Genomic DNA, 21,305 nt, shown 5'->3' with positions numbered 1-21,305 from the left:
CAAGTCCTCACTCCTTCACACAGCAGTGGTACAACTTGCTGCACGCAGACCACTGACTTCCCTGCTACATACCTGCACCTGGACAAGTCCTCCTATCACAGCGGTGGTACAACTTGCTACTCGCAGACCACTGACTTTCCTATTACCTACCTACACCTGGACCCGTTTCCTCACCATAGCGGTGGTACAATTTGCTGCACGCAGACCACCGACTACCCTGCTACCTACCTGCACCAATCCTATTCTTCCCATCAGAGCAGTGTTTTCTTTTAAAGAGAAGGTGGGTGTGTCACCTGCCCATCAAACTAAGGCTGGGGGAGGAGCATCATGTATAAAAGCTTGATTGTGTTATTTGTTCAGTGAGACCAACGCTGGGATAGCTGGCTGGTCTTGAGAGAGTCTTCTCTATGTATAGCAAGCGTTTAGGCGTTTAGGGTCTCCATAATTGCTGTGAAAGTATACGGTGTCAAAAAATTTATCAGCCTGACAATAAAGCTACACAAAAAGGAAGAAGTTGTTCGCGTGTGCTTCTGCAGTAGCGGGCTCTTGCCACAAGTGGTGTCAGGAGTGGGATAGTCCGGGAAGCAAGTTTCCGCTACCCAACCCGCGCAGACGTCAACATGGAGGAAGTACTGAGAACCCTCGTGAATGTGGCCGCTGAGCAGCAACAGCAGCAAGCTCAGATGCTACGAGTCACAGAGGCACAGGTGGAAAACACAAGGCTCTTAAGGGAAGAGTTAAGCCAGGTGAGGCATGACAGAAATGAACCACCTGGTCCTGTTCTCCTGAAAATGTCGCCAGGTGATGACATAGAAGCATATCTGGTGTCCTTTGAGAGACTTGCAAAAAGGACAAAATGGCCTCCTAAAGATTGGGCTGAGATACTGCCACCATATGTGACTGGTGAAGCTCAGCAAGCTTATATGGATCTAGATGAGGAACGGGCCTCTGATTATTTGTGCCTAAAGTCTGAGATATTGGCTCGCATTGGAGTTTCCGGGCCAGGCCGAGCCCAGCGCTATCACCAATGGCACTATGATAAAGAAAAACCGGTCAGAGCGCAAGTGGCTGAGCTTTCTAAAATTTTAAAGAAATGGCTGCAGCCTGAGGGGAAATCGCCTTCTCGGATTATTGAAGTTCTGGCGATAGATCACTGCATCCAGGGAAACGAAACGCGATTTGCAAAGGTGGGTGCTGCAATCAGACCCACAAACTTATGAAGAGCTTGCCACTGTGGTAGAAAGGTTTTGTGCACTACTAAAGAACCTGCATTTGTGCCAAAGCCGCTGCCACGCCAAAAGTCAGGTTTGACAATCCTTGCCACAGGGCCCAATGGCAAAACTGCTACGGACAGAGGGCCAGGTGCAAAGCTGTCTAATCTGAAGTGTTTTGAATGTGGTGAGCCAGGCCACTTTAAGGCAGAGTGTCCTAAACTACAGGAACCCATGGACTGTTCCGTGGCACATATTGGGCCTGCTTTTCCAACTGTTTTAGCATGAGTCCCACATCAGGAAGTCCTTGTTTGTTCCGGGTGACTGTGCTAATCAACCAAAACTTTGTTCTGGCCTTGGTTGACTCGGAGAGTGAACTCTCATTGGTTTCCAGCTCTGCCTTACCCGAAACCATAACTTCTCGGTTGCCCAAGGTGAAGGTTCTTTGCGTACATGGCACGACAGAGGAGTATGAAAGAACAATACTACCAGCCACACTCAAAGACAAAACTGTTATGGTGGTAGCTGCCATAGCACCTAAACTCCCATATCCACTCATTTTGGGGCGAGACTTCCCACTGTTTAATGATGTCCTCGGTGAGCGGATCCGGCCGGACATTCCGGCAACTGATGCAACGGTCGGAAGCCCGGTCTTAAAGGAACCGCCTAAGAATCCGCAACATCTGGACATCGATCTCTGGGAACCGCCAAACCGGAATGCCATACTAGGAGTCACAGCAGGAGTTCCACAAAAGCATCCACCTGCGGGGAAACATGGACAGTCCAAACTAGCATTGGTCGGTGATGTCGCAGATGAGCCCCCCTGCCTGTCAGTGAGGATACGGACTGGTCTGCAATACCAATTTTGTTTCCTCTGCAGGACTTTGCTCGAGACCAACTTAATGATGCCACTTTGGAACATGCCTTTAAAAGTGTGATTGAGGTAAATGGGGTAGCAAAAGCCGCCCAGCCTGCAGAAGGTATACCATATTTTATTGTTAAAAATAATTTCCTGTATAGAGTTGCTAGTGTACAGGGGGAAAAAGTAGAACAATTAATGGTTCCTCAGGTCCATGTACCCCTAGTGTTAAAAGCAGCAAATACACATGTCTGTGGGGGACACCTAGGGGAGGATAAAACACAGGAACGAGTTCTGCTTAGGTTTTACTGGCCCGGTGTACACATGGCAGTGAAAAAGTAATGCCGGTCCTGTCCCATTTGTCAGAGAACCTGTCCCAAACCCATGTACAGGGCACCTCTCATTCCAATACCAATAGTACAAGTTCCCTTTGAACGGATAGCTATGGACCTTGTGCGGCCACTGGAAAAATCCGCATGTGGGCAACAATATATACTAGTGGTGCTTGACTATGCAACCAGGTATCCAGAGGCAATTCCCCTACGAAACATAAAGTCCAGAACCATAGCTAAGGAACTTGTATTGATGTTTACATGCTTGGGAATACCCAAAGAAATTCTCACAGATCAGGGTACTCCATTCATGTCTAAACTGATGAAGGACATGTGCCAGTTGCTAGGGGTTACGGCGCTTCACACCTCTGTATACCATCCACAAACAGATGGCTTGGTGGAACGCTTTAACCGCACATTAAAGTACATGCTGAGGAAAGCAGTGGCTCAAGAAAAAAAAGATTGGGACACTCTTATTCCCTATTTGATGTTTGCCATCCATGAGGTACCTCAAGCTTCAACAGGGTTTAGTCCCTTTGAGTTATTGTTTGGGAGACAGCCCAGGGGTATCTTGGATATGTTAAAAGAAGGGTGGGAGCAGCAAGGTCCCAGGGAGCCAAATCTGGTCCAATTTGTGTCTCAAATGTATGAGAGGCTAGGAAAGATAGGGCCCATTGTACAGCAACATGTAAAAGAGGCTCAGGAACGACAGAGGAAAAGTTATGATAAAAGTGCTGTTTGATCTTTCAAGCCTGGGGACAAGGTTCTAGTCCTGGTTCCCACCCAGGAAAGCAATTATTTGACAACCCTTGATCTAACAAAGGGTTATTGCCAAGTTCCCCTGACTTCCACGGCCAAGCCAAAGACTGCAATTTCCATCCCTGATGGTCTCTATCAATATAAAGTCCTACCCTTTGGGTTGCATGGGGCACTTGTCACCTTCCAAAGGGCCATGAATAAATTGCTTCGACCTCACACAGCTTATGCAGCCGCTTACCTGGATGATATAGTGATTTATACCCCAGACTGGGGATCACATTTAGCCAAAATTTAGGCGGTCTTAGCTTCATTAAGGTCAGCAGGGTTAACAGCTAACCCAGAAAAATGTCATAGCCGTGAGAGAAGCCAAATATTTGGGGTACGTTGTTGGACGAGGGCGTGTACAACCCTAGTTAGATAAAGTGGAGGCAGTCAAAAATTGGGCAAGACCAGAGAAAAAGTCGCAGTTAAGAACCTTTTTAGGCTTAGTAGGTTACTACAGGCGGTTTGTAAGCCACTTCGCCACTAGAGCTGCTCCACTAACGGACATGTTAAAAAAAAGTTGTCCAGATAGATTAACCTGTTCTGACTCTGCAGAAACTGCCTGGTCTGATCTTCGGTTAGCTCTTTGTTCCTCCCCAGTTCTACAGGCACCGGATTTTACCCGGAGGTTCTTCCTCCAAACTGATGCTTCTGGTGTTGGCTTAGGTGCAGTCTTGTCACAGGAGAAGAATGGAGTAGAAAATCCTGTCCTGTAACTAAGTCATAAGTTGCTTCCAAGGGAACACAAATATGCCACTGGGGAGAAAGAATGTCTTGCCATAAAATGGGCTACAGATGCTCTGCGCTATTATCTCCTAGGCAGAGAGTTCACCTTAATAACAGACCATGCACCATTGAGATGGATGCAGAACAACCGGGAGGTAAATGCCAAGGTAACCCGCTGGTTCTTGGCACTGCAACCTTTCAAGTTCTCAGTAGAACATAGACCTGTGATTCTGCACAAGAATGCAGATGCATTGTCACGAAAATATGCGCTCCTCGTGAAGTCCGCGTCCCCCTACTTGGAGACGCTAGGGGGAGGGATATGTAACAAAGGGAGGCATTTTTCTGACAAGAGGCAGAGAAAGCATACAAACAGAATAAAACATTGGCACAGTTATGCACCTAGGTTGAGATTAAACCAGGTAAAAACTAAGGGTGTGCACCGGGCACTTTTAGTGTTTTGGGTTTTGGGTTCTGATTAGCTTGAGGTTTTGGGTTCTGATTTGTTTTGCCAAAACACCTGACAAAAGTTTTTGGTTCTGATTTAGGGTTTTGGGTTCTGATTTATTTTTAAAAAAACATAAAAAGTGCTAAAATCTAGTTTTTTGTTTGTTTTTCACTCCTACGCTATTATTAACCTCAATAACATTCAATAACAATCATTTCCACTAATTTCCAGTGTATTTGGAACACCTCACACCTCACAATATTGTTTTTAGTCCAAAACGTTGGACCGAGGTAGCTTTCTGGACTGTGTAGTGGAGTGGGCCCGGTACACAATTTGGTACCGGGGCCACAATATATCACCCTCAACTGGTCTGAATTCCACTGCACAGCTGCCTGCTCCTACATCCTCTGCAGCATATACAGGGTGTAGTTTTAACGCGTCAATACCTCTTGTTTTTGACGATGACAGGTCATTTTAATTAATTTTGGATTTGACCCCAACATTGAATGTAGTTTAATATCTGATACGCATCTATCTGGACTGTGTAGTGGAGTGGCCCCGGTACCCAATTTGGTACCAGGGCCACAATATAAAACCCTCAACTGGTCTCAATTCCACTGCACAGCTATCTGGACTGCGTAGTGGAGTGGCCCCGGTACCCAATTTGGTACCGGGGCCACAATATAAAACCCTCAACTGGTCTGAATACCACTGCACAGATGGCGGACACCGGATGCACGTCTAACACCAACATAGCAGTTGGGGCTGGAGTAATTTTTTTTGGAACTACAAAAAAAAAAAAACGTAGCAATAGAAATGGCAGTTCCTCTTTTTTGGAAATACAGAAAGAAAGAAAGAAAGTAGCAATAGAAATGGCAGTTCCTCTTTTTTGGAAATACAGAAAGAAGGAAAGAAAGTAGTAATAGAAATGGCAGTTCCTTTTTTTTGGAACCACAGACATGCACACTTTAACAAACCAATCATTTCAGCGACAGGGCCTACCAAACTACTGTGGCTGAAATGATTGGTTTGTTTGGGCCCCCACACAAAAAAAGCTATTCATCTCTCCCTGTACAAACTAAACTGGCTCTACTGAGGCAAGATGTCGTCCTCATCCTCATCCTCTGATTCCTGGCACCCTTCAGTGTGTACTTCCTCATCCTCACACATTATCAATTCGTCCCCACTGGACTCCACAACCACAGGTCCCTCTGTATTATCTGGAGGGCAGTGCTGTACTTGATTGAGGAATTGATAATTCATTTTTATGAACATCATTTTTTAAACTTTCTGAGGAAGCAACCTCCTTCGCCGCTCACTGACCAGGTTCCCCGCTGCACTAAAAACTCTTTCCGAGTACACACTGGAGGGGGGACAACTCAGGTAAAATAGAGCCAGTTTGTACAGGGGCTTCCAAACTGCCTTTTTTTCCTGCCAGTAACAATATGGACTGTCTGACATGTCTATTTGGATGGTGTAAGCAAAATAATCCTCCACCATTTTTTCAATTGTGACAGCATTCAATGCAGCGACAGTAGACATGTCTGCAATGGTTGGCATGTCCTTCAGTCCGGACCAGATGTTCTCAGCATCCCCGTCAGCGGGTCTTTGAGGAAAACTGAGCTCTTTCCTCGCAGCCACAGGTGTGGAAGAAAATGAAGGAGGAGCTGGTGGCATGTCACGGTCCTCTTCAGAGGACAATCTCCTGACCAGCTGGTCTTTGCACCGCTGTAGACTTGTGTCCGCCGGAAACAGAGACACAACATACGCTTTAAACCGAGGATCCAGCACGGTGGCCAGAATGTATTCCTCTGACTTTAAAAGAGTGACCACCCTCGGATCCTGGCAAAGCGTACGAAGGGCTTCATCCACAAGAGCTACATGCTTGGTGGAATCGCAATGGTTTACCAGCTCCTCCCTCACTTTCTCCAGCTACTTCTGCAACAGCCTGATCAGGGAAATCACCTGACTCAAGCTGGCACTGTCGGAACTGACTTCTCGTGTGGCAAGTTCAAACGGCTGCAGAACATTGCACAACACGGAAATCAGTCTCCAGCAATTTTGCGGGCCACCGCAAGCATCTCCTGGACACCCCTGTCACTCTTCAGGTAATGCTGCACCACCAAATTAATGGTGTGGGCAAAACATGGGACGTGCTGGAAATTGCCCATATGTAATGCACGCACAATGTTACTGGCGTTGTCTGACACCACAAATCCCCAGGAGAGTCTAAGTGGGGTAAGCCACTGTGAGAGGATTTCCCTCAGTTTCTCTAAGAGGTTGTCAGCGTTGTGCCTCTTATTAAAACCTGTGATACACAATGTTGCCTGCCTTGGCACGAGCAGCCGTTGTGGAGATGCTGCTACTGATGCAGCTGCTTCTGTTGCTGCGGAAGGCGATGCATCTACCCAGTGGGCTGTCACAGTCATATAGTCCTTCATTTGCCCTTAACCACTTGTCCACATGTCCGTGGTTAAGTGGACAGTGGGTACCACCGCATTTTTCAGAGCACTGAGGACACTTGTTCTTACTTCTCTGTACATCTTTGGTATCGCCTGCCTAGTGAAGTGGAATCTCGACGGGATTTGGTACCGGGGACACAATACCTCCATCAACCGTCTAAATCCCACTCCACTGATGGCGGACACCAGACGCACATCTAACACCAACATTGCTGTTATTGACGCAGTTATCCGCTTTGCCATAGGATGACTAGTGTCGTACTTGGTGCTCATGGCAAATGACTGTTGGACGGTCAATTGTTTGGTGAAAGACGTAGCGGTCTTACGACTTCCCCTCTGGGAAGATGACAGACTACCAGCAGCAATAGCAGCAGTGGCAGTAGTAAGCGTATCGCTGCAGGATTCCTCGGATGAATCCCGTATTGAAGAGGACTCTGTCTGGCTGGTGACATGGCCTGCAGGACTAAATCTGATGTAGATCGTTGAGGAAGTTGACAAGGAGGATGTTGGTGGTATGTATCCAACAGGACCAAGGGATTTAGGTGTCCCTGGACTGCTGACGGTCCTAGCCACAGGTCCTGAACTAAACACTGAATTATGAAGGTTCTTCAGGTGACGTATAAGTGAGGATGTCCCTAGGTGGCCAAGATCCTTACCCCGCTTATTTGAGCTTTACATAAGCTACATAAGGCCATACATTTGTTGTCCGGATTCGAATAAAAATAACTCCAGACAGAAGAGGTGGATTTTTTGGTCTTCTGAACAGGCATGAAGATGGGCTTTTTCATCCCATGGACAACAACTGTTTCCCCCCCTGGTGGATCATTTATGATAACCACATCAGCATCCTCCTCGTCAAGTCCCTCCACAACGCCAGCTACATCAATGATTATCCAAATCTGGATCTACACTGTGGGTCATCCTTCCAGCATATGCAGAGGGTGTGCTGCAAATGGTGGATGGAGTCACCTCTTCCCGTACAGTGATGGGAAGGTCAGGCTTCGCAACCACCAACACCCTTGGACTCGCCTTGGGGATTTGTGATGTCATCTGCTTAGAAGGCAGAGTTGTTTGCTGTGTTGTTGCTGACAGCATAACTCTTTTAAATTTTTTGGAGGGGGGGAGGAGGTCTTAGATCATTGGGTGAAGCTGAACCACTAGTCCTGAACACGGGCCAGGGCCTAAGCCGTTCCTTGCCACTCCGTGTCGTAAATGGCATATTGGCAAGTTTACGTTTCTCCTGAGATGTTTTCAATTTTCTTTTTTTGCTAATTTTAGTGAACTTTGGGTTTTTGGATTTTACATGCCCTCTAGGAGATTGGGCATTGCCCTTGCCAGACGACGTTGATGGCATTTCATCGTCTATGTCATGACTAGTGGCAGCAGCTTCAGCATTAGGAGGAGGAAGTGGGTGTTGATCTTTCCCTACTTTATCCTCCAAATTTTTGTACTCCATTATATGCAGCACAAGAGAGCGTACCCCTAAACCACACACACTTGGCAAAGCCTTTACAAATTATCTGCGGCACAGGAGAGTACCACTGGACTGGAGTGATACAGCAGTACCTAGTATTTTTAAAATATTTATTTTATATTTTTTTACAATTATTTTTGGATAATTTTTTTATAATTTTAGTATAATTTTTAATTTATTTTTTAGCAGAACAGAGCACAGGACACAGGCAGCACCACTGGCCTCAGAAGGACAGAGCACAGGACACAGGCAGCACCACTGGCCTCAGCAGGACAGAGCACAGGACACAGGCAGCACCACTGGACTCAGCAGGACAGAGCACAGGACACAGGCAGCACCACTGGACTCAGCAGGACAGAGCACAGGACACAGGCAGCACCACTGGACTCAGCAGGACAGAGCACAGGACACAGGCAGCACCACTGGACTCAGCAGGACAGAGCACAGGACAAAGCACAAAAGTACCACTAATATTAAAACAAGGACAGGAGCTCCCTAACTGCAACCTCTCTCACGAGTGATCGCAGCCAGAATGAAGATGGCGGCCGCTAGCGCTGAATTTATGACATCCGAGTCTCGCGAGATCCGATGCAAGACTTGGATGTCATAGCCTCGGTTTGGCGCCCGGAAGTTCCCGAACAGTGCTCGGATCCCGTCGGATCCGCACTGTTCGGGTGGGCTCGGATTTCCGAAATCGACTTGCAGCTATAATGGTAGATGAGTCAGTGACTTGCATCTATAATGGAAAAGCAGGTTTGAACCACGGAGACCAGGATGGACGTGAGCAGGTGCAGGAAGGTAGCAGGGAAGTCAGTGGTCTGCGTACAGCAAGTTGTGCCACTGCAATGGTGAGAAGACTTGTCCAGGTGCAGGTAGGTAACGGGGAAGTCATTGGTCTGCGTACAGCAAGTTGTACCACTGCTATGGTGAGAAGACTTGTCCAGGTGCATGTAGGTAACGGGGAAGTCAGTGGTCTGCGTACAGCAAGTTGTACCACTGCTTAGTAAGTGAGAAGTTGAACAGGTGCGAATGAGAGGAGGCACACAAAGAGTCAATAATGGTATGAAGACACTGAGAGCACAGAGGAACTTGTTCCCAAACAGATATGCAGTGTATCCAGCAAAAGTCTATAACGGTATGCATACAGCTGCTGAGTAGAAAGGCTTGCACAGCACAGATATGCAGGATAATAACGGATAGTCAATCACACGTATGGATATAACGGCTGAGTAGTGAAGCTTGTTCCAAACAGATATGCAGCGTAACAATAATAGTCTATAGCGGGTATGGATACCGCTGCTGAGTAGGGAAGCTTGTCCTAAGCGGATATGCACGGTAACAGTGGAAAGTCAATAACAAATAGGCATACCGCTATTCAGTAGAGAAGTTTGTCCACAGGGATATGCAGGACTGCAGAGACGCTGAACGGCTGTAGCGGGTATGGAAACCACAGGTGAGCTGAGCAGGAAATCCATGAGCCAGCCGAGGACACGAGCAGGATACAGGAGTCTGTAGCAGGTATGGAAACCAGCGATGAGTAACACAGGGAAATAGCAGGAAGCTGAAGACACTATTAGAACACAGGAGTCTGTAGCAGGTCTGGAAACCAGCAATGAGTAACACAGGGAATCAGCAGGAAGCTGTAGACACTAGTAGTACACAGGAGACACCTTCAGAGACTCACAGGGAATGAGACTCAAGATCAGGCAATGAGGTAATGAGCACAGGTGCCTTAAATAGGGAGAGTTGCCTGATCAGCCAATTAGATAAAAGTAAAAGTCATAAGTTCTTGGATGCTGCGCATGCGCAGTCCATCAAGATGGCGGACGGCCGCGGTTCAGGACAGGTGCCGGCAGGAAGGCTAGGGAGCCACGCACCAGCGCAGAGGCACTCACGGTCCGGTGAGTGACAGGTCTCCATAATTGCTGTGAAAGTATACGGTGTCAAAACATTTATCATCCTGACTATAAAGCTACACAAAAAGGAAGAAGTTGTTCGCGTGTGCTTCTGCAGTAGCGGGCTCTTGCCACAATATATATATATATATATATATATATTATTTATTGTCACAAATAAGTACCTGTATGCGAATAACTCTTGCAGTGCTAATTACAAGTGGGACTCATCCTTAGAACGTTTAGGTATATGCTGAGTTCCACTTCTCCTTAGCACTGGGATTACTAAGGATTCTCCCAGGACTAATTATCATAGTTACTATTTTTCCCATTATCTCGACATGTGTAACATTATTTGTTGTATTTCTGTTACACGTATATTTTTATATGCGTAATCTAAGGAAAATCATAGCCTCAGCTATGCTGCCTTTGAATACTCCCAATATAACATTTTTAAGATCACAGGTCCCACATACATTGCCACTGATTCAGGATTTTCCCTAATTAAAATCTATTGAGTAAAACAGCATTCATCTTCTTCATAAATTGTGGTATGTCCAAACCCAATGTAATACGTAAGGGAAATAGCTGGCACCACATCCTCATACTGATGGTCGCTGGTAAAGGACAGCTGAACAGATGACAGTGTTGGGTGACTGGGTGAGTGCTGGACGCACCTGTGTTTGAAAAATGTAAAGACATTTCTCAACATGTTATTATGGGAGGACATCCATGTATGGTCTCCCAAGAGATGTAGCCAATGTACAGTAAGGGTGTGTTGAGGTCGAGAGCATGCACATTCATCTGATTCAAGCTCTGGTCATCTCTCAGGTATGTGATTTTTAGCCATATCATTTGTAAATTCTACAGGTCAGGTGTAAGTGCCAACTGATAGTGATAACTACATGTATGCATATCAGAACATGTGTTTGCAATAAGAGTCTAAAAATGCATTTTATTTACAGTAAGCATTAAGAACATCCTGCAATATGTATTTCATGTAATGAAATTACATGTAAAAATATGTTATGTTTATGTAAAAAAATATTTTTTAACATATATTTTTATTAATTGTATTAATAGTTACAAATTCCATAGACAAAACACCTTACGGTTTAACATGTCCGATTAAGGTTCCTTACACACCATCTAAAATGTAAGAAAACTATTGAAACTCTTCCACTCAAACTCCAAAAAGCAATGAAATTACGATTGAAACGATTAAGGTTGAAACCTTAATGGATGTGTTACTTGCGCAATACAGACATGGTGCCATCACATCCTGCGGCTAGCTGCAGATTCAGGACTATCGTGTAGTGAGATTGCTGTCACTCACACAATACAGACATGGTATGTCATCATATCCTGTGGTTAGCTGCAGATTCAGTACTATCATGGAGTCAGATTGCTGTCACTCACACAATACAGACATGGTGCCATCACATCCTGTGGTTAGCTGCAGATTCAGCACTATCATGGAGTGAGATTGCTGTCACTCATAAAATGGTGGATCTGCTAATTCACGGATTTGTGTGCTCACTGGAATACACACAGTACGATTACATTTTCTTAGTTTAGCTTTATCGTAGTTTAGGGCCTGCGTGTCTTAGAGAGAGACAGTAGAGCAACTTCATAAAAAAGTAGAACTACAAATACCCTGAAGAGCATTTCTCAATCCAAGACTGTACCTGCTTATTAGAGATACCTGCAGAACATAGCTCATCACCAAACAGTATCTGCTCCCAAAAGATCCCTGCAAAGCATCACTCCACCCAAAACATTCCTCACAGCTGACAGACCCCTTCAGAGCATCCTTCCACTCAACATACTAACCCTTCCTGAGAGATCCCTGCATAGTATTCCTACCACCAACACTGTACCTGCACCCAACAGATCCCTGCAGAATATCCCTCCTCCTGATATAACACAATACTTGCTCCTGACATACCCCTGTAGAGCCTTGCATTTCTTAATCCAAGACTGTGCCTGCTCCTAGAAAATACCTGCAGTACATAACTCATCACTAAACAGTATCTGCTCCCAAAAGAATCCCGCAGAGCATTCCTCCACCCAAAACACTCCCTGTAGCAAACAGACCCCTGCAGAGCATCCCTCCACTCAACATACTGTCAAAGTCGTATATTTAGATGACCGAAAGTATATTGGTTAATATTGTTTTACCGTGCGATTGCGATCAGTATTCCACGTAACACGTGCACGGCGTGATTGCGCGGTAAAATACACACACATACACTCGCACTCCCACATTCATTTATTTATATATTTCATATTTATAATTGTTCCATTCTACAGTCGTTTATGAGCAGATGATACTTGGTTTATAGATATATATATATATATATATATATATATATATATTATAAGGTTATATTTATACACTTTAGTGATATTTAAGGTTCAAGTTACAGGAAACATGTCATGTTTAGTATCATTTTAATACCCTATGTAACCGCAGTTGTCCGGTTCATTCGCCGAAGGGATCGCACATTGCATACTCTAGTTAGCGATGTTAGGGAAAAATGTTTAAAATGTTACTGACCGTGTATTGTGACTAGACTAGCTTAAACTGTTTTCTGGGGGGGGAGGATCATCTGGAATGTTGACCATCATCCTTGGAGGGGGTGGTTTGAACTGGCCAAAGACCAGCATTACACTGGACACTCCTGAATCCTGGATCTATAGAAGCAAGCCATGTCATCTGTATTGTTTTCTCTGTAGCACTAAGTGTATAAATACAAGCTCCCTGGGACCAGCTGGGGCAGTCATCTCTGACCACAGTCTTCTGGAGTGAAGTACTGTAGCTGGTGCCAGCGGAGCACAGCTGAGCGCAGCGGTATGTATGTATTTGGTATCGGCTATACTGTATTTTAATGTATGTATTGAACTGCTAAAACTTTTGCATCTGCTAATTAAATTGTTTGCGCTTTGAAAACACAAGAAATCGCTTAGACAATGCTTATTGGAAAATGATAGAATTCTTTTAATAATAATAACCCCTCCTGACAGATCCTTCTAGAGCATGTCTCCTTCCAATATTGTGCCTGCTCCTAAAAGATACCTGCAATACATGCCTCCTCACCAAATATAGTTCCTGCAGCTGACAGATCCCTGCAGAGAATCTCTCTGTGCGTTTGGATTACACTATTGTGCAGTTTGATAAAATATTTCCCAATAAAGTCTTGTTGACTTTATGTATCCTTAAAAGTTAGCTTAGGGCTTGTAAAAGAATGTAATGGCAAACATTGCTCACTGAAAACCAAACTAAGCAGAGGATTATACACCAATTTAATGTAATTTAACTCTAATATTATTTTGTAGTTCTACTTTTTTATGAAGTTGCTCTACTGTCTCTTTCTAAGACACGCAGGCCCTAAACTACGATAAAGCTAAACTAAGAAAATGTAATAGTACTGCATGTGTGTATTCCAGTGAACACAAAAATCTGTGAATTAGCAGCTCCACCATTTTGTGAGTGACAGCAATCTCACTCCATGATAGCGCTAAATCTGCAGCTAACCACAGGGTGTGATGACACCATGTCTGTATTGTGTGAGTGACAGCAATCTCACTCCATGATAGTGCTGAATCTGCAGCTAACCACAGCATGTGATGGCCCCATGTCTGTATTGTGTGAGTAACAGCAATCTCACTACATGAAAGTGCTTAATCTACAGCTAACCACAGGATGTGATGGCACCATGTCTCTATTGAGCAAGTAACACGTCCATTAAGGTTTCCACCTTAATTGTTGTAATTTCATTGCTTTTTGGAGTTTGAGTGGAAGAGTTTCAATAGTTTTCTTACATTTTAGATGGTGTGTAAGGAACCTTAATTGGACGTGTTAAACTGTAAGGTTTTTTTGTCTATGGAATTTCATGGCTTTTTGTAAAGTAAAAATATTGATTATAAATTTATAAGCCTAGAATTGTACGGCCTCTAAGAATAACTTGGCCCATATAAATTCCACTATTTTTCTTAATCCCTAAAAAACAAGAGTTTTAATATTGCTCTATTATACTAACCTCTGCCACCTCTGTTGGATGACTATCCCACCTATCCACTACTGATTTGATAAAGTAATTTTTCCTAAGATTTCCTCTAAATCTAGCACCCTCCATTTCCAGTGCATGGCTTTATCTCACACATACCCAAATGCCCACCAGCTTTGTGATCACATGTACACATGCCATCGCCAAGTGCACCAGCTTTATTCTCATGTCACCCCCTGTGCACCAGCTTTTCTCTAAGGTCACCCCCATTCACACTAGCTTTTCTCTCACTTGTCACTGCCTATGCACCATATTTTATCTCACATCACCACTTGTGCACCAGCTATTCTTTCACATATCATCTCTTGCGCACCAGCTTTTCTTTCACATATCATCCCTTGCGCACCAGCTTTTCTTTCACGCCACCCCAGTACACCAAATTTTCTCTTACGTCACTCCTATGTGCTCAAGTTTTTTTTTATCACATCACATCCTGTGCCCCTGCTTTTCTCTCAATTGTCACCCTCTGCACACAAGCTTTTCTTTCTCATGTCACATCGTACCCCAGCTATTCTTTCATATTACCCCTTGCGTACCAGCTTTGCTTTCACATGTCACCACCTGCTCACCAGCTTTTCTTTCAATTGTCACAGCCTATGCAGCAGTATAATTTTCTCTCATATTACTCCTATGTGCCCATGATTTTTTATCACGTCACACCTTGTGCCCCAGCTTTTATCACACATCACCCCCTGCGCACCAGCTTTTCTCTCAATTGTCACAGCCTCTGCACCAGTATCCAGCATCCTTGATTACAACAACTATAAAGAAAACAAATTAGCTCTACACTCTGTGTGTTTGGTAAGAAATCCAGAGAGATATTCAGTTGTGTGTCTGAGGGGAGTTGGTAAATATAGACCATGTGTGTATGAAATAGAAATAATAGTAAGTGTACACAAATATAAGTGAATAATGTCACTATGTTCGCTTTTCACTAGGGGGTATAGTAATACCAGTACAAACAAGTGCCACTCACCTACGGACACAAATTAGTATCCCAAAGGTAGAAAAGTTCTTGTCAATATGAACAATCTGAATAGAATCATCTCAGAGACTCTCCATCGAAACATTAAGAGAATAAATGGATCTGTATCATACAAGCTGACGTCTATTAGTCCCTTAAATTGTAAACGTAAATTGTGCTGTCTTACCCAAAGTCCAGCTATTGGTGGTTTTCCTAGTGGACAGAAGTTTATCTCGTGGTTTCCAATGGAGATCTCCCATGAGTGTTCTCTGTGTCCACACGCTGCCATGTTGTTTCCACTATTAGATGATCACAGTCAGCTTGCACTTCTGAATGTCTCTGGCATAGAGCATCTCTCCATATTCTATGCATTCCACTAAGAACCATTACTTCCAGATACTGCAGTGAATGAGATGGGCACTTGGCTAGATATACATGCGCTCTGCAGTTATATAGTGCAATGCACTGAGATTGACTGTACTTTAGAAGAAATTTGTCCACAGTGCAGTGGACTACATAGAGATTTATACTGCGCACTGTAGTATACTGCACACTATCTGACACATCGCTCCAGAGTGCAGCCAGTGTGACAACTTGAAGTGTATGTCCATCTATAGCAGCCAGACTCTCATCTCCTAGCAGAGATAAACGTAACTGAGCTCGGGAACACAAGAAGCCCCAGCACATAGAGCCATGCAACTCAAACAAAAGCATCATTTTTTTTGCAAAAAAAAAAAGGCAAAATCAAGCACACATGCTTCGATACTTTTCAACCCAAGTCCACCCACGAAGACAAAATAGATATACTACCACTAATCCTTTCATAACTCGCAGACACAGCAAGACGTTTTGTGAATTTAATAAATGTGAGACAGGATATAGTAAATATATGTAAACATGTCTACACCTGTGCATCTATTGGCGTACAGTTAAACGAGGTCTGAAATGAAAGAGAATATTATGTAATTATAATATTTGTAAAACAGTGCAATTTCCAGGGCAGTGAGTGACAGGTAGTGCAGTATGAGGACAGCGAGCGTGTGACATGTTAGTGAGCCACACAATGGCATACACCAAGTGGCTCATGTTTTCCAGCTGTGAAGCGCAGCTTGTGAATATCGTGTTCTCCCCAAATTCAGGTTCCAAGGCAGGCAGGAGTAAAGCGTGTTGGCTGCTATAAGGATAGCTGTGTTATGTTACTCGCTAGATACCTCGCTGGCTTTCGGCACAGAACACAGATAGATAGGTGATCACAGCAGGAACCTCGGAGCACTTTTAAATCTCCCGCCCCTAGCTCAGTGCAGCGAATAAATTAACTGACATCACTGGGGGGCGGGAAGTTTAAACGGCTCTGTTACAGCAGCTCTGGCACCACTTAGAGAGATTAAACTTTGAAATGAGATCACTAATAATACTACAGGGTGCCCCCTCTCAGCCCCAAAACACTAACCAGCCCCCCTGTGGATGGAAAATATGGCTAATTTCTCCAGTTCAGAAATGAAAATCTTTTAGCGAACATTGTCAACCATATTTGTATTCTCATGTGAAGCCAGGCTGCACACACCCACTGTCTTTGACATGTACCATAGGTACGGCTCTGCGTTTTCAGTTTGGCTGTGATGAAAGGACTAAACAGCTGTTAGAAGCGGCAGAACCAAAAAGTTCCGGTTGCCTGAAGTCGCCAACAACACCACAGCGCCCAGGGTCTGGGGGTGGGGTATGGCCTAACGGAGCTGAGTACACTGACAACACTTAACCCAACATCTTCAGTGCGGACGGCTGATTCCCGATGAGGATCCATGACGACTCTTTTGTGAATCGGCTTCAGCCAATCCCGATTCAGAAAGACGCCGGCGCAACTTGATGACATCAGTGAGGTAGGCGATGCTGGTAACGCTGCTCTTAAGGGGGTAATGTAAGTATGCAGCTATGTACAATGTACTTTAGAAAGGGCTGTGCTGGAGTCTCAGGAGAGCAGGGAGCCAGTAATGGTCCAAATCTTGCTCATATATGCTGGCTGGGGCCCCGGGACAGGGGAGACACACACATATATATATATATAAAATATATAATAACTTACAATTCAGATAAGTGTATTAATCTCCCCGTCTTGAATCGTACGACATTCACAGGAATATATATACATATAAATCCAAAAAATAAATATATCAATATACATTTCAAAAGAAAAACATAAAAGATATATATTTAAAACATAGTTTTGATCGTTTAGAATTATTATATCTAACATATTCACAGAGCTCCATAATCATATCTCTCCTTTATATTGTAGACCAATGTGCTGTCAAACTACAAACAGCACATAAATGGTAACAGATGGGAGACAACCAACCTCTTTTGATAGATATACCATGAATATGCATTTTTTTTCTCAGATTTAGGAGAAATACACTTAACCTTCAAATAAAGTATTAGTATAAACAATAAAACCAAGTGATAAGCATCTAATGATGATATATAAAAATTAAAGTATATTATAACCTCCAATTTAAATAAATGAATAAGTCTCCCTAACTTGAATAATATAACATTAACAGAGACATATATACATTTTCTTAAAACAGTACTTCTACTGTAGAAGCTGTAGAAGTTCTAGTACACAATTAACTTAGTTCATTGCAGTAGGTCTATTTATAGTATTAGGGGTTTCCCACGCTTGTGGGAAAATTCTAGTTAGAAGAAGCTGTTTGTGGCGGTCCAGGTATTATATTTTTTTTCTGCAAGCAAGAAGAATCATGGATTTTACAAATATGGGGCCCTCCTGGCTGAAGACTGCAATCAACAAGGGGGGCTTGGTGCCCAAGCAGATCAGAAGAAGAGATTTCCAGCAGGACTTTTGGATCTACAAATAATTTGATGACATTTCAAGCAGGACTTTTGGATCTACAAATTTATTTTGGACTTGTTAACAGCCATTTTAGGATTAAAAGCTGCTGACGACAGAAGAAAACTTCAATGGTGAGTATAGTGAATTTATTATTTTTAATAAAAATATATGGTGTAAATGAGGGTGTTAACTGTCTTTATTGTGGGTTTATTATTTTTATTAAATGTTAGTGGTTTTAATGAGGTTTTTATGGTTTTGTAAACATTTTGGTTTGTGGAACTACAGGTCCCAGCCAGCCTTGGGTGTCAGGACATGTTGGCACTTGTGGTTCTCCAAGTGCCAACATGCCCTGACTGCCATGGGTATGCTGGTGCTTGTAGTTATACAAGTTGCAGTATGCCCAGACTGTTTTGGCACCCTGGCTGGCTGGGACTTGTAGTTTTTTTCACCTATAATCACCGTTATTACCCTACACCCACCACCCAGGGGTGTAGGAAGAGCCCTAGTGCTATCAGCATTGGGATGGATGTCCCTAGAGGGGGGGCCCGCTCGATCGGGATCGCAAAAACACTGCTGGGGGAGGAAGGGAATAGGGACTGCAAGCACACTGCTATGGGGAAGGAGGGGGGGTCGGAATCGCAAACACTCTGCTGTGGGGAGGGAGGGGGGGATCGGGACTGCAACACACTGCTGTGGGGAGGGAAGGGGGATCGGGATTGCAAACACACTGCTGTGGGGAGGGAGGGGGGATCGGGATCGCAAACACCCTGTTGGGGGAGGGGGGAATTGGGATCGCAAACACACTACTGGGGGGAGGGAGGGGGGATCGGAATTGCAAACACACTGCTGGGCGAGGGAGAGGGGGGGGTCGGGATTGCAAACACCCTGCTGGGAGAGGGGGGAATTGGGATTGCAAACACACTGCAGGGGGGAGGGAGGGGGGATCGGGATCGCAATCACACTGCTGGGGGGAGGGAGTGGGCATCGGGATTGCAAACACACTGCTGTGGGGAGGGAGGGGGGATCGTAAACACACTTCTATGGGGAGAGAGGGGGTCGGGATAGCAAACACACTGCTATGGGGAGGGAGGGGATCGGGATCGCAAACACACTGCTGTGGGGAGGGAGGGGATCAGAATTGCAAACACAGTGCTGGGGGATCACAAGCATACTGCTGGTGGGGTGAGGGAGGTAGGGAGGGAGGGTGGATCAGGATTGCAAATACCCTGCTGGTGGGAGGGGGGATTGGGTTCGCAAACACAGTGCGGGGGGATCGGGATCGCAACCACACTGCTGTGGAAAGGGATCGCAAACACACTGCTGGGGGAGGGAGGGAGATGGTCCGGGGGGGTCGGAATCACAAACACACTGCTGGGGGGAGAGAGGGAGGGGGGGTCGGGATCGCAAACACACTGCTATGGGGAGGGAGGGGGGTTTTAGGATCGCAAACACACTGCTATGGGGAGGGAGGGGGGTTTTGGGATCGCAAACACACTGCTGGGGGAGGGGGGTTCGGGATTTCAAACACACTGCTGGGGGGAGGGAGGGGGTCGGGATTACAAACACACTGTTGTGGTGAGGAGGGGTTTCGGGATCGCAAATACTGTTGGGGGGAGTGAGGGGGGTCAGGATCACAAACACACTGCTGGGGGGATGGAGGAGGGTCAGAATCACAAACACACTGCTGGGAGAGGGAGGGGGGGTCGGGATCGCAAACACACTGTTGTGGTGAGGAGGGGATTAAAATGGGCTCTGTAACAGTCGGCTCTGGCACCGCACGGTCCGATTAAACTTTATAATGGGTGCGGTGCCAGCGATAAAAATTCTAGTGGGTGTCCCCTGAAAGCCCAAACCCCAGCCATCGGCCCTGTACCCTGCATATATGGCTAATTTCTCCAAATCACTGAAGAAAATTTCTTAGCGAGAAGGGGTCAGCCATATTTGCACTCGCAAATGAAGCCACTCTAAGTACACACAGCACACACCTCTATCTGACATGCGCAACGTTATGAAATCCCTTTAAAATGGGGCATATTTTACCAAATTGTAAAAAAACTGTAACTTTGTTAAACTTGTGAACCCTCAAAGGCACTCCTCAGCCCTAATAGCTTTCTAACAAAACTGACCGCATGTCTTTAAACGCCCTTTACACCGAGTTACGCTCTCCCAAAAACCTCAGAAAAATGGTGAAAACAGGAAGTGGAAAAAAAGGCGAGATTTTGAAGTTTAGATTATTCCTCAATTGTAATTTTTTAGTTTTTTTTCTGAAATTTGGCATGTGGCACCTGTGGACAGTTTTCCATTTGCATGCCAAATTTTAGCTTAATAGTTTTAATACGTTTTAAAATGTAGACCCTCAAACACCATGCCCCCCTCTCACAGATTTCCAATGGCAGAATTTTTTCAGCGCAAGTTGCGTTCACATTGTGTTTGAATATGAATCAGCTCCACAGTGCTCATATTGTTCCCTGTGTGGAAAACGCTAAATTCCCAAACACTCCTATTAATGTCATGGTGCAAACCGTAAAAAGAGATTAAGTCTGGGAGAAACAGGTCCACGTGTCCTCTGCCCAGCTTCAAAACTAAGTTCATGAAAATAGATCAAGCAGCAGCTGACTTGTCAGTGATCAGTTGCTTCAATTTAATTTGGATGTTATTTGAATGGAAATGAAAATGTGTCCAGTCAATAATCAGTCGTTGGTCGGCAGTATTATATTTGGTAATACCATCATTTTACTTACGGCTGTACAACTGGACCGGTCTCAAGACCATTAACTCAGCTCATAATGTTGAGCTGATTATGATATAACTGAACTTATATGACATTTAATAATGTACCATACTCACTCTTCACTTGTAACGCTCCTGTACTTCTCTCTATTGGCTGCACCAGGCTGGGATGTTCCACTCTGCAGATGAATTCTGATCCTTGATGTTCCATCAGTAATGGGGTGATCACCAGACTGGCTGTACAGCTGTATGTGTTATCTGGCTGCTTCTGTGCACCGGTAATTGAGGTTTTATGTTTAGTAACAGGAACCGGATTATGTCCTCTATTCTCCTTCTTATACCAGGTCACAGTCAGATCATCAGGGAAATATCCAGAGATTTTATACTGCAATCTGACTTCTGTATTCACAAGTAAAGCTGGTTTATCTATTTCCTCTATCACCGGACGCCAGGGATAATCTACAAATGAAATCATATTACTGTATGCG

General features: G+C 44.6%; 1 protein-coding gene across 1 annotated transcript in view; it reads right to left on the bottom strand.

The window, feature by feature from the left end:
* Positions 1 to 21,305, bottom strand: part of LOC142098455 (uncharacterized) — a 584,882-nt gene that overhangs the window by 33,716 nt on the left and 529,861 nt on the right. The window contains exon 15 of the mRNA XM_075181300.1: positions 20,935 to 21,276. Within this exon, the coding sequence (XP_075037401.1) occupies positions 20,935 to 21,276 (342 nt within the window). The remainder of the gene's footprint in view (positions 1 to 20,934; positions 21,277 to 21,305) is intronic.

The sequence above is a fragment of the Mixophyes fleayi genome, chromosome 7 (genome assembly GCF_038048845.1).
Source record: "Mixophyes fleayi isolate aMixFle1 chromosome 7, aMixFle1.hap1, whole genome shotgun sequence".
Classification (NCBI taxonomy): domain Eukaryota; kingdom Metazoa; phylum Chordata; class Amphibia; order Anura; family Limnodynastidae; genus Mixophyes; species Mixophyes fleayi.
The sequence above is the reverse complement of the archived record's forward strand: the minus strand, read 5'-3'. Positions and strand labels throughout refer to the sequence as shown.